Source organism: Salarias fasciatus, chromosome 19 (assembly GCF_902148845.1).
Source record: "Salarias fasciatus chromosome 19, fSalaFa1.1, whole genome shotgun sequence".
Taxonomy (NCBI): Eukaryota; Metazoa; Chordata; class Actinopteri; order Blenniiformes; family Blenniidae; genus Salarias; species Salarias fasciatus.
In genome coordinates this window covers 10547597-10560210 of record NC_043763.1, presented here as the reverse complement: position 1 = coordinate 10560210, position 12614 = coordinate 10547597, and the positions used below count along the sequence as shown (strand labels likewise).

Sequence of the window (12614 nt, the reverse complement as noted above, 5' to 3'; positions counted from 1 at the left end):
GATTGACGTCTCTGTTCTGTTGCAGGTGGAGCTGTGATGCTGTTGGTCTATGAGTATGTGTCTGGATGGCTTCAGAGAAACTGGTAACAAACAAAAACAGACGAGGAAACCTAAAATGTTGCCTTTTGAAATGCATCTTATCACCAGTAATGATGACTGACTAGTAGCTGACTACACTGGACTCGACCAGCTGACTGAGTAGCATCAGACCAAAGACTTTATCTTCATCACACAAAACGCATATTTAAAAAAATGATCAAACCAGCAATGTATTTCACACTTTCCGCACGTCAGCATCTTTAAGTCGATGTTTGTACTTGAAGAATAGAAGCGAAAACATCTTTCTTTGTTTTATGAGTTCAGCTTAACCAGTTGTCTGAGTGATTCTCTCTAATTTACAACAAAGTCTTACATAAAGTAAAGATTTTTTTTTTTAATTCTAAACGGTTTTGTTCAGCTCTGTGTGTGTTTCTCCGTGTTCCTCTAAGTGGTGTGAATTGAGACGTTTTAACAACAGACACATTTTTTTCCCCCCCGACTTTGTTGGGTGTTGTTTCCAGCACTGTCTGACTTTTCTTGACACACCCTCACAGTTTTGGAGCAGCAGATTCTGTTACTAACATTTTCTTAATGGACACAGATTTAATAGCAATTGACTTTGCCTTTGAGATTCTTCATGACTTAATGAAATTGAGCTTAAACTTTTATTTTAAGATGTTTATAGGCACCCAAAACTAACAAGGAAAGACTATATTTCCCATTCTGTCGCTGCAGGGGAATGTATCTGATCTCCATCCCTTCTATCTGTAAAATGTCCCGTTAAAAGACCATCAAAGCAACAATATACACAATAACCTTCACTACAGCATCGGGTTGATGCACATGTCTATAGTTTTTAATTTTAACTGCTGTCTGCTGTCACCACAATCAATACTGAGCCTTGAAGAGACGCTCAAGCGCATCAAACTGCAGGAATAGTAACAAACAAAACACTAACGTGCTGAGACCACGCTGCAGGTTATTTTAATAAATATTTTTGGATTTGCTGATATTTGATGTCCTTTTGGATCGTTTTGAGGTTTTTTTTTTAGCATCCGAATGTTTTCGGGCTCGGATTGATAAGACATTGTTTTAATTGGAAATTCAAAGCTTCATGTATTTGTTCAAACAATAAAACACATTAAAACTACATATTTGTTTCTTCTCTGTGTATATGTGTACGTGTGTGTGTGTGCAGCAGAGCCGGTTCACTCACTGGTGTGTGTGTCGTGTAACAGGAGGTTTGTGTTGCTTCATGTTTATCTTCACTGGAAGACTTTCGGCTTGGCATGGCCATAAGGATATCGCCTTCCCTCAGTTTACCATTTCATCACCCTCCTTGTTGTCATCCCGCTAGTTGGGGAACTTTGTTGTTTGAGAAGCTGTCAGCTTGAAGACGCTGCGTTAGCCAAGCGAGTGTCAGTCTGCGCCGTCTCTGTGGCGAGGAGCCGCGGTGCCTGAGCGCAGCTCCAGTTCGAGCAAAAACAACAAGCTCAAGAAATTCAAATAGGGCTGCAGGATCCGAGGGGGGTTTACCACTTAGGATCCCTCCTTCTGCCAGTCCACCTCTTAGACAAATATGCAAACATATTCACACACCTGTTGCACAGCCGGAGGCACGGTGGCTACCGGCTGCTGGAAGGAGACTCATCTTAACCTCATCTGGTAGTAGCTTATACTCAGCCACGTTGGCATTTGACAGTCATCATTAATGTGGGAGTTGCTGCCTGCCAAAGCGGAGCAGCTCCTGGTTTTTTGCCCAGGGGCCTGTGGTGACAGACTAACAACTGCGGCTTGCAGACTGATGGAATTGTAAGCGCCTAACCTGTCCTTTCCGTAATGGAGCGCTGAACGTGTGTGTTTGTTTCAGACCTGACAGCTTGCAACATGTGCAGGTAGCTAGGCAGCGGAGCCACCCTTTACCTGAATTCCGTGAATACGGCAAAGATCATAAATCTTCAGCTGCGAGAATCTCCCGAGGTCCTTCACACTCTCTCCATGTATCCCTCCCCCATCTTCATCTGTAACATTTCAATTCAGTGGCTCCGGCTTTGGCATGCCGGCAATCTGGGCAGGGCGCTTTACCTGTCGTTCCCAATGCAAATTCCCCCTCGTGATTAATATAATAGTGATATTAGAGTACCCACAATTCACCGGCCGTGTAAAAAGCAGTGAGCCGTGCTCGCGTACAAACAGACACGTCAGCAGACGTGACTTTCCAAACACGCTGCGCTTTTCTCTTTTTTTTCTTCCTGTTCACTCACCTGTCTGCTCAGCGCTGTTGTTTTAAGACATTAAGAAAACATTCTGGCTGTTGTCAGCTTCTTTTAAAAATGTGCGTTGAGCAGAAACACACACGAAGTCCTGTATTCGGCCAGCGTTACATTCTCTGCTCAGTGTTACTCAGCAAATGGCTGTCTTGTTCCTGATTGCATGTGGAGAAGTAAAGATAACCATATGACACTGAAGTCAGACTCCACATAATTAATTATAAACACGTGTCCTGCCCCTATTTTTAAAACTTTGCTTTTTTAGACTTCACCTCCATAAAATTCACCAACATATAACTTCAAGAGAATGATCTATTAGACTTTCAAGAAGCTTTGTCTAGAAAACACACTGTTTCTCTTTCTTTTTTCTTTTTTTTTTTCAAACACTGGTGTCAATTAAGACGACCACATTTTAATTCTGGAGCGTGAGTCAGAGGAGACTAACAAGACTCTGTGCAGTTCATGTAGTTGAAAGGAAAAGTTGTTTGGCCTTGTTGTGTGTAGGCTGAAGTGAAACAGAAAAAACACGGGGCATGTAACGACCCTTTCATGCCACTCAGAGACTGAGCTATCATTTGCTCTTTGTGATGAATGGTGGACGGTAAAAAAAAATAAATAAATAAGAGTGGCTGTGAGGGCTGCCGGCTGGTGCTGTGAGTGTATGATCATCACGTCCCTGTGATGTGGTTCACATACAGTCAGAGAAACATTACGATCCCTGAGCAACGGTCCGTGACCACTGGATGCGGGGAAGAGTGCTTTCCAAGTCAAATCAGCTCCTGCATGGGGAGGACTGTTGACACTGTCACATGTGAGGGGAGGGGGAGGGGGGGGTGTTTACAGGAGAAGAAGCAACCACCTCATGCACCCTCAGCAACGGGGTGAGAGAGCAGGTGAGCAGCTTTTATCGAACCATCAGAGCGCGGCTTCGCGTCCACGCTGGCGCTCGGCTCTGGTTTCCACTGCAGGGCTAGACGGGGCTTGCTGCTGCTGCTGCTGCTCGTAATTTATCACACCACAGTTTCCCCCCCCTCAATACTCTGCAGAAAGTTTTTTTTTTTTTTTTTGTAACCATTTTGCAAACATGTCATTTGTCAGCCGGCCCGTGTGCTTTTTCTTTTGTGATGAACACACGGAGCCCTGCTCGGCCCGTCTGTGGTCGCTGAAGGTTCGCCTGTGGGTCACATGTCTGATGACCTCCAGACCGCAGGCCAGTCAGCCTATTTGTGGCTCCCCGACTGTAGGTGGACTCCACCTCAATCCCAGGAGGCTGCGAGTTTTTTGGCCCTCAGATGTACATTTTTACGCAACAGTGATGCTCTGATTTACTGTTTCTTCCACATAACCTGAGCATAGAAGACCTCGGCTGTTTAAAGTAAAAAAATAAAGAAATGCCATATTAAAGCAAAAGAGAGAAACAGAAGTCTATAATTTCAAAATAAGGGTTGCATTTGGTCATTTCACTTCACATTCATTAGAAAACATTTTGAGTATAATGTCATATTTCATTATTTATAATTCAGACTTTTTTCTTGTATAAATAAAAAAAACTGCTTTATGAGCTTAGCTCGATATAGTATTGTGGGAATACATTAAATATAATTTATTGAATAAAATATTTTATGGGAAATGTCAGTAACAAACATTTTATATGCCAAAACTATTTCAAAACAACAAATTGTAGAGAAATATTAACTCGATTTACTTTAAGCTACACAACTAATTTTCAGGAGTGTTATATGCACGAAAAACTTAAAACTTAATAAGATAAGGACATTTAAATCAAAATTATTTTTAAAGAATTACTTCATATGGTCACTAAAAACTGTGAAGACTTCTTCATGATCAATTATTCCAAATGCAGAGGAATTTCATCTCTTTAAAATGCAAACCCAGGCATATATTTTTAACGAATGCATAAAGAGCAGCACTAAATGTAATAAGGTGAGAACACATGTATCAATATGTGCTTATTTTTAATGTGTGGAGGATTTTAAAATAATTGCTTTATGTGGTGACAACTGTGTGCGCTCAAAGCATTTTGATGAACTCTGTTAGTGAGCCGTGGCTCGGGGTAATATAAAATGCAGGCCCTGCAAGCGCACGTTGGGTCCCCCCCCCCCTTTATGAAAAGCGGTTTCCTGCTCATGTAAAGCAGGTCTGAGTGAGGCAGAAGGAGAGGCCTTAAAGTGAACAAAAAAAAAAAACAAAAAGTCCCCTGACACAGCCAGCAAACTCCATGAAAACCAAAAAAAAACAGCCAAACAATTTAATAAGATACATTCAATTTCATTGTGCAACATTTGTCAATTGTTAATGCTCTAAACTCCAACATAAGACCAATGCCAATTTTGTCTACATGTGCGAGGAGGTTTCCATGCTTTCTGTCAGGCTAATTGCACTTCATTCAACGTACCTTAATCTAATAAATAAGCTTCTCTCTGGAGCTCTTGCACAGGCTACATTTTTAGAGAAGTGGTGAAACGATGCTCCATACGACAGTTTTATCAAATCAGAACCAACAACAAAAGCATACAAACATTAAAAAAACAGGAAAAAAAAAAAACAATAGCAAATATTAAGCACCCTGAAACACTAATGCAATGTTTTTCCCCCTTTTCTTTGATTGCATATTCATGAAGATATACATTACCCCGAAGGCATTTGCAGGAGTGTGCCGTAAAGAATCTGAGAGGAGTTCTGTTGATGGATGGAGTCGCAGTCTTTCAGTCCTCCTGAGCACCTGTCCCGCAAGTTCTTTTAGACAACAAGTTTGTTGTGAAGATCGACAGACGGCTTATTCCTCGTGTGTTTTCGTCTGACTGTGTCTAGCTCGGGAGGTGGGAGAGGGCGGAAGTGTGTGTCACACTCCGAGGCACAAATCTGGGTCCTGGGGCCGAGTCCTTCATCGAGAGGGGTGGCGGTGAGCACAAGACGAAGCCACGGGGGGTGGGGGGCAGGTCGAGCGCGGCGGCGTCCCCCCGTCCTCTCGTCCCCACCCTCCCCCCTTGACTCCCGCCGGTCTGCGGAAGGGGCCCGGCTTCACAGCGCCGAGGCGGCGACCGGGTGGACGGCGTCGCGGTTGGCCGTCACGCTCTTGAAGGCCAGCGGGGCGGAGATGTCACAGCTGTGGGGAGATAGAGCACTGCCACTGCCCGGACGCCATGTGGCTCCGGTCACATAGGCCGACGTGGTGGCGCTGTACCCCATGTAGGGTGACACTCGGGTGGGAGGGTGGTAGGGAGGGATGCTGTGCGCTGTGACATAGCTGTTCGCTGTGGGCAATCCATTCGGCGTCTGGGGAGGAGAGTCGGGGGAGAAAATTAGATTACAGAGTCAACATCTTCAACTTGAGTGCTTTTTAGTGTCGTAGAAATGTCAGTTATTTTTAATGTGTGTTCTCGCTCAGTGGGATAAATATCTTCCTAAATGCTGAGCATAAACCCTTCAGGAGGACTTCCACTGGCGCTCAGTGATGAGACCCCCACTAGGTAGGCACACAAGCAAGTTGTGCTAACAGGAAGAAAACACAGAGGCCCGCTGTGTCACAGGGCAAAAGTGATGCTTTTTGAATTGCAAACAGCAGACTGGAATTCTGGCTTCACAGCCACCACATAAAAATCCCATTTTCCCAGTTTTGATGAAAGTATGAATGATCAATTATGCGCTCTCCTGACCCTGGAACATATTAAACAAGTATAAAAACCATACATGCATGATTGCCCCTTGAGTGCTTGGGCCTTGTTTTCTAGCTGGAAGTGGACGTTTCTCCAGCGGCGCTGATACACCACGCCAGACGATGGGAGACGCGCTGGTTGGGGGCGCCGCAAAACAGATGTCATGATAGATTGAGAGTGAAAAGGCAGGAAGAGGGGAAATATGATAGAGAATGAGGCAAGCGCAGGGTTCGAAGCATGAATGGGCTTTACTTCTCTGGCACGACGACAGGACTTAACTTGAGGAATTCGCCCAAGTATTTCAGCAAGGGAGGCCGAATTTCTGTTCCTGGGTGGTCTGCGACTACTGAGAATTATTCCTCCGTTTGAGATCTTTTCTGTTCCTCAGACATATTTTCACAGACTTGCTTGAGTGACGGAGTGACTGACTGCTCCTTTAAAATGGATCTGAAGAATTATCCTCTAAACTGACGTTTGTGGTGATTATAAAGCATGAGTGTACAGAAAAGAAGCCGGGTTTGTGTGTGTGTGTGTTTGCGCCCGGGCCTGCGGGTGTCTGAGGGTCTGAGCCTGGTGAGGGTGGGTGTCTCACGGCCATTTGTTTGCTGCCCCCCCCCCTTGATTTCGAGACGGTGATTCATACCCCACTGAAACCTGTACAAACTTCCCATTGTGACATAATTCAAACAGTTAAACATTTCCCCAAATATTATCTCATCCTCCACTTGTGAAAAGCGCCACACACAACCACACAGCTACACATATGCAAAACACCAGGAAAGACCCCCCCCCCCCCTCAGTAAAATACAATCCATTACCAGAGAAACACCTCTCACTGCAGAAATGACCACAAAGTTAAATCAACACCTGTTTCACACAAATTAAACATATTAGAAAGGTTTGCAAAGGGTGTGTTTTTGGCACTTTTCTTGTACCTGAGTGTATCATTTGTCCACTATCTCTATTATTTGTCCATCAATGGATCCATTTCATGCAAATTTAACATGACTAATTGTGAAATTAAGAGAAGTATGTACCTTTATTATTCTAAGTTTATTTTGCTATTTAAAAGCCACAGGCCAGATTTCAATTAAATTGTTTAACCCATCAATGTGAATAATGACTAATTATTTTCTTTTTATAAGAATCCAATGCAAGAATTGCTTTATAAAAAAAAAAACGCGTTTTCAACTTGAAGGAAAATTCTGATTGATCCTCTGCGCTTTATATTTCAAATAAAAGATCCAATCATTAAAGAGCAAAATGCTTTCACGGAGATATATTCATTTATATAGAACTTATTTAACTATAATTACAAATCGCAATTTGAGAGTAAATGCGTTTTTGACTGATTGCTTCGGTTATTTCGGTTGTTTTCGTGACCAAATCGGACTCAACCGTGCGTTGCACGATACTCCTGACTGAGCCTTAAATCTTTTTTAATGATGCTCCTCTTCTTCCCGAGGAAGAAAAAAAAAATCCTGAGCGTCCCATGGGTGCATCTGCCCGCTTTGGCCTCCGAAACGCGCCTATGGGCCACATGTTCCCGACCGCAGACTTTTGGCGTTATAGGAAAAATAAATGCATGTGATTTGGGCCTCTTGATGTTGGACGAAAATAAAATCATCTTCTAAACGTTTCGCTGTCCGACTTGGGTTTTCACTTGCACTGAGAGACAACTTTAAGGGGGGATTATGAAATGAAAAAAAAATATTCTTGGCCTGTTCCTTTAACGGGGGTTTTATTCTGTATTTGTGCGCAAAGTGTTTTGTTGCATGAAAACTTGGGAATCATTCTGTCACCACCATTGAACCCGATCCCTGTTGCATGACATCGCTCTCTTTGCACGACTGTTTGCCTCACAAACACAGAGTGTTGGCCTATTTAACATTAGATCTTCGCAGTCAGCGTGCGTAAAATGTGCAGCGACAAAGGCACGGTTAATCCCCTCTTTTGGTGGAACAGTTCTCGCTTCACCATACTTTGTTTTTCATGCCGTAAACCTTGTAATTTATAGAGTCATTTTCTTCATTTAATGGTTCGCCTGTGTTTTTGTAAAGCTTTGAGCTCAGACAGCTATTGTGTCCACTTTAAGCGTTCCTAATCTCGCGGTACCGGATGGGCTTTTCTTTGCGATGATAAAGTGAGCAAAATATGTTGCAGCGTGGAAACGTTTTCTCTTAGTGATGACAATCGCACGCCCAATCAAAATCTAACGGTGGAAAAAAAGAATAAGCAAGCATTCATCTACAAAGGCGATGACCTTTCATTAGTTAACTGCGTTGGAAAAACTACAATCAAAATCTTTGAAGAACCTACAAGTGTAAAATAAATAAGCCAATCCATGTCAAACTTAAAGGAATGTCTTTAATTTCAACTTTTAATTAAAATAATTGAAATTTGGGAAGAAAACATATCAAAGCCTGCATTGATGAGTCCCTCCATTGACTGCTCGATATTTTAGTTTTCAGATCTTGGAGGCTCAGGCCTGCCTGTCAGGCCGGTGACTTGAAGTTTCTCCTAGAAAGTCGATTAAACCAAACGCATGACGCCTTCGTAGCTTGTTTTCTGTGCGCACTGGGTGGACTCGGGTATTGAACGCAGCGTACAAACCAAGCCCACGAAAGTAATGGATGTTGCAGTGATTTATCGAAAGATTCGCAACATGCGCTCTCCTTGTTTGCTGTGACTTACGGGTCCGGGTTGTGTCTCACTGCAAATATACTACAACTGCTAAAACAAAACGGGTAATTTAACAATACCACGACATATTATTAAAGAAATGTTGCTACAATGACTCATAAAATGACTGACCAGGAACAGGAAGTGCTCACTATCAATTAAAAATAAAATAAAAAAGAAGTTACATTAAAAAAAAAATAAACTTAACTACTTTCAAAACCAAATTGAGTGTGTTAATACTGCTAAACTGAAAATGTCTATTCCAAATAATTCTTAGAATGTAATAAAATAAAATAAAACAACTCAAGGTTGCAGTTATATTAGTGTCAAAGGTCTGCACAGGCGGTTTTTACTCGTGATGCATTTGAGGTTAAAAAAAGATAAGAGGTGTCCATTTTTACCTGTGCGTATTTTGCGTCAGGTTCTAAATGCGGTTTATCCATGCCATTGACTAGTGGAGAGCTTGCTGGTGGGAAATTAGTCCTGTTTATAGCGCCCCATTCCTCTAGTTTGGCGCTGGAAAAGGATGGACTGTCACTAACTGGTGGGCAGAAAAAAAAAGAAAGAGAAGAGAGGTGAATCAGGAAGGAGTTTCTGAGGATGAGGAGAGCAAAAACAAAACAAAAAAAAAAAAAAACAAAAAAGAAAGAAAAGTCCGACTCAGGCCGCTGTTACTCATGCATCCATCAGCCACAGGTTAGCCAGGTTGCATAAGACAATAAACCCTGTGACATTTCGCACTGAAGCACGGTCATTTGTCATTTGACGCACAACTTGGCATACATGTCAAACGCCTCGTGTGCGTAAAACCTCTCTGGACTGATTTCCTTAATCAGGCCAAAAACACCACCGACCCTCGACATATACGAATTTGATAATGTCCATTGTTAGAATTACCAATATTTGTAACTCCGACAATCTTAAATATAAGTGTGTTTTTCTGCCTTCCCCTCATGTTTTATATTTCACCATTAATCTATTAAAATGTGTTTTCCAGTTGGGGATATAAAAGAGCAAAGTGAACACTAAAGAAGCGAAAATACCTGTATTTTTTCCCCCTGAACGTGTTTAGATTGAATGTTTTAGTTTCTCTTGAAGATCAAATGAAGACTGATGTTCGCTCGAAGACGGTTAAAGTGAGTCGACTCTCTGGTGGGCCAGGGGACATTTAAGACCACCAAATCGTCTTCCTGTCGGGCGCAAATTAGATTTACTCTCACCGTCTCCGTCCTTTTCGTGCGTGATGGATACTTTACAAAGTTCCCTGTGTTTACGGGAGTGAAAACAATCCTGCCGATTCCATAACTCAATAAGGAGATTTAAACAAAATGCCCACCGCACATACTGAAAATGTATTTTTGTGATCGCTTGAAATTACGCACGGAAGTTTTTTTTTTTCATATATGGCCTTTAAATGCGTGTAGTCCCGTGCGCGTAAAAGTACATATATATGACATAATTGCCACGAGTATTTCAACGTTTGTAAGAGTCTCAAATTCAGCATTTAAATATATCTGACTGGGGAAATCACTTCAGTGCAAATCAGCTCGCACGTCAACAAACGCAGGCCTACTTAAAACCTTAATCCAGCGTTCAGAAACTTGCCACAAACATCTGCTAATAATTTGGAAATGCATAAATTGTTTAGAAAGGCGGCCTTTGGTAACACATTCCTCCCCTTGTGATTCCTCGAGGAGATGTGCCTTCCATCGACTTGTTTAGATTCTCCGACCTAAGTTTTCGTATGGCGGTGAGAGCCGAGAGGAGCCGGGGACGTCCTGCGCGATCGCCCCGAGTCCTGACGGCGAAAAAACGGACTGAAACGCTTCCCCCCCTCCGCCACTGGAAAACAAGCTCTCAGAAAACCCCTCTCACACAACCGAGGCGACCATTAACACTGATTTATGCCGGATCCTGTTTCACTGTTTCCAAAACAGTTGCGGTCGTGGTGAGCACAGAGCTCACTCTCCGGGCCTAGACCTGCATGTGGCACGGAGGACAAACGCGCAGAAAACTCCCTCCAAATGCAGAAAAACACTGCAGCCGAGTCACGGCGAGCATTCTGATACACTCCATCCAACCGCCTTTCTTTCCCCTCTAATATCCGCCTCCTAATTGTTGCCGAGGCCGAGCTGGACCATCTGTTTCTGAACTAACCTGCCTCCCCTTCAAATCAATATCAGCAGGCAGGTCAAATAGCATTTAGCCTTTCCTTCCTCGCAGAGGCCTTTAGCTTCTCTCTGCTCCAGTCTTTACTTTTTGGGGGCCTATAAAACTCGGTTCTAAACACACCAGCTCAAAGGGGAAAAAAACACCCTCATGCACTCACACACATTCACAGTGTTGCGTAAAAAAAACCCTTCAAAAGTGAGTTAGATGTAGTGCAATAAACAAATGGAACCGCCCTCCGTGCAGCCATGCTTACTTTGTTGCTCTGTAATAGACCGTATCCCCAGAATATCTGTTACAGAGTGCGAGGAAGGCCATATTCTGTGCATGGCCATGTGTCCGGGGAGGGTGGGCATGCCAGGGGGGGTGGGCACTTTGGACGTCGGGTATGAGTACAAGTGGTTGTAGGGTAGCGCCGGCTGCGGCGGAGGGTGAGGCGCCGGCTTGCCCGACTCGTATTGACCCTGCTGGGACAGGTTCCCGATCTTGTTTCGGAGGATCCGGCTGATGGAGCTGACGGACGGGAGGTTGAACTTGTCGCAGACCCCGTCGGCGAGTAGCCTGTCCCGGATCTCCCAGGCAAAAATCCCCGGGTCCCTCTGCTTGTATGTCCGTATGTGCTTGACCACGGTGGGTGTGGTGACCCGCGGCTTGCTGCCTCCGATGGCCCCCGGGAGGATGGAGCCGGTCTCGTTGTACCGGGCCAGGATCTTGCTGACGCAGCCGTGCGAGACGCGCAGTTGCCTGCTAATGTCACAGGGTCGAATCCCGAGCTGGGCCAGCTCCACGATCCTGAGCCGGATGGCGTTCGGGAGCGGCCTGCCGTTTACGAAAACACCGCCGAGCTGGTTCACCTCACCGAAGGCTGGCTCTGGTGTCAAAAACAAAACACACAAGGGCACAACAAATGAGACGGGGGTTAGGCAACCAGACAGGCCCACTGCACACCCAGCGCTTCAGGTTAAACCCTCTGTTAATGTCATATTTATTTATAGGAAGTAATTACAAAATAATATCGCATATAACAGGTTAACCATTAAAAATATCACTGCAAGTTTTAACAATTGAAACCGTATCATTTAGGCCTGATCAAATCTAAAAGAGTTTACAAAATGCACATAATTGCTGTCATGGACATATTATTTTTTATGATTTACTTCTTTTACCGAGTCGTTCACCTTAAATTACCACATTTAGTTCTGTGTTATTGGGGTTTAAATGACCACGTATATGAAACTCTGCAGGGTCACTCTGAACTTCTCAGGGATGCCGGGCGGTGAGCGCCCAAACTCGTGCGTAACAGCCTCGGAATAATTCACTCCGCCTGCTTTCTTTCCTCTGGATTAACAGCTAAACGCAGGCGTCAGAAGTGACAGGCGGGCGGTATTTCGCCGGACATTGCAGCGGCTCGAACCGATCGCCGCATCCCTGTCCAGAAAAAGAAAAAAGGAAATCTCACATGAACTCACCCATCGCGTTAAAGCCGCAAAAGAAGAATACGGTGTCCGGTTTGTGCCTCCTGCGTAGATCCTGCTCCGCGTCCAGCGTGCCCACCGTGCAAAATCGCCTCCAAGAATAATCTTCTTGTGCGATAAGGAACAAGAGGAACAAAATTCTCGATCTGTTTCCTGACGGCGCCGGAGACAGGCTTACATTTCAATCTGTTGAAATCCAGAGGCAGGGCTTCCACAGTTTCTCGGCCGCCCATTGGCCCAGATCCCCTATCCCACTTTCGAGACTCCACGAAGCGGCGACGCGATTGGTCCAGAAGTTTGAC

At 44.1% G+C, this 12614-nt stretch overlaps 2 protein-coding genes across 3 annotated transcripts in view; one reads left to right on the top strand and one right to left on the bottom strand.

The window, feature by feature from the left end:
* Positions 1-1191, top strand: part of slc25a21 (solute carrier family 25 member 21) — a 91860-nt gene extending 90669 nt beyond the window's left edge. For both annotated transcript variants that reach the window (XM_030117408.1, XM_030117409.1), the window contains one exon: positions 26-1191. In XM_030117408.1, coding sequence (XP_029973268.1) covers positions 26-87 — 62 coding nt within the window. In that variant the 3' untranslated portion in view covers positions 88-1191. The remainder of the gene's footprint in view (positions 1-25) is intronic.
* Positions 1192-4564: 3373 nt separating this feature from the next.
* Positions 4565-12485, bottom strand: pax9 (paired box 9). The gene is made up of 4 exons (XM_030117407.1): positions 12307-12485; positions 11094-11708; positions 9070-9209; positions 4565-5606 (listed from the first exon to the last, which is right to left on the bottom strand). The coding sequence occupies exons 1-4, from the start codon at positions 12308-12310 to the stop codon at positions 5352-5354; spliced, it is 1014 nt and encodes a 337-aa protein (XP_029973267.1). The 5' UTR covers positions 12311-12485; the 3' UTR covers positions 4565-5351.
* Positions 12486-12614: the final 129 nt, after the last annotated feature.

Excerpts from the sequence above, each read along its gene's own strand:
- pax9 (XM_030117407.1), bottom strand. Across the intron at positions 9,210-11,093 it reads GTCTATTACAGAGCAACAAA|TTAGTGACAGTCCATCCTTT; the intron begins GTAAGCATGGCT and ends TCTGCCCACCAG. Across the intron at positions 5,607-9,069 it reads CTGACGCAAAATACGCACAG|ACGCCGAATGGATTGCCCAC; the intron begins GTAAAAATGGAC and ends TCTCCTCCCCAG.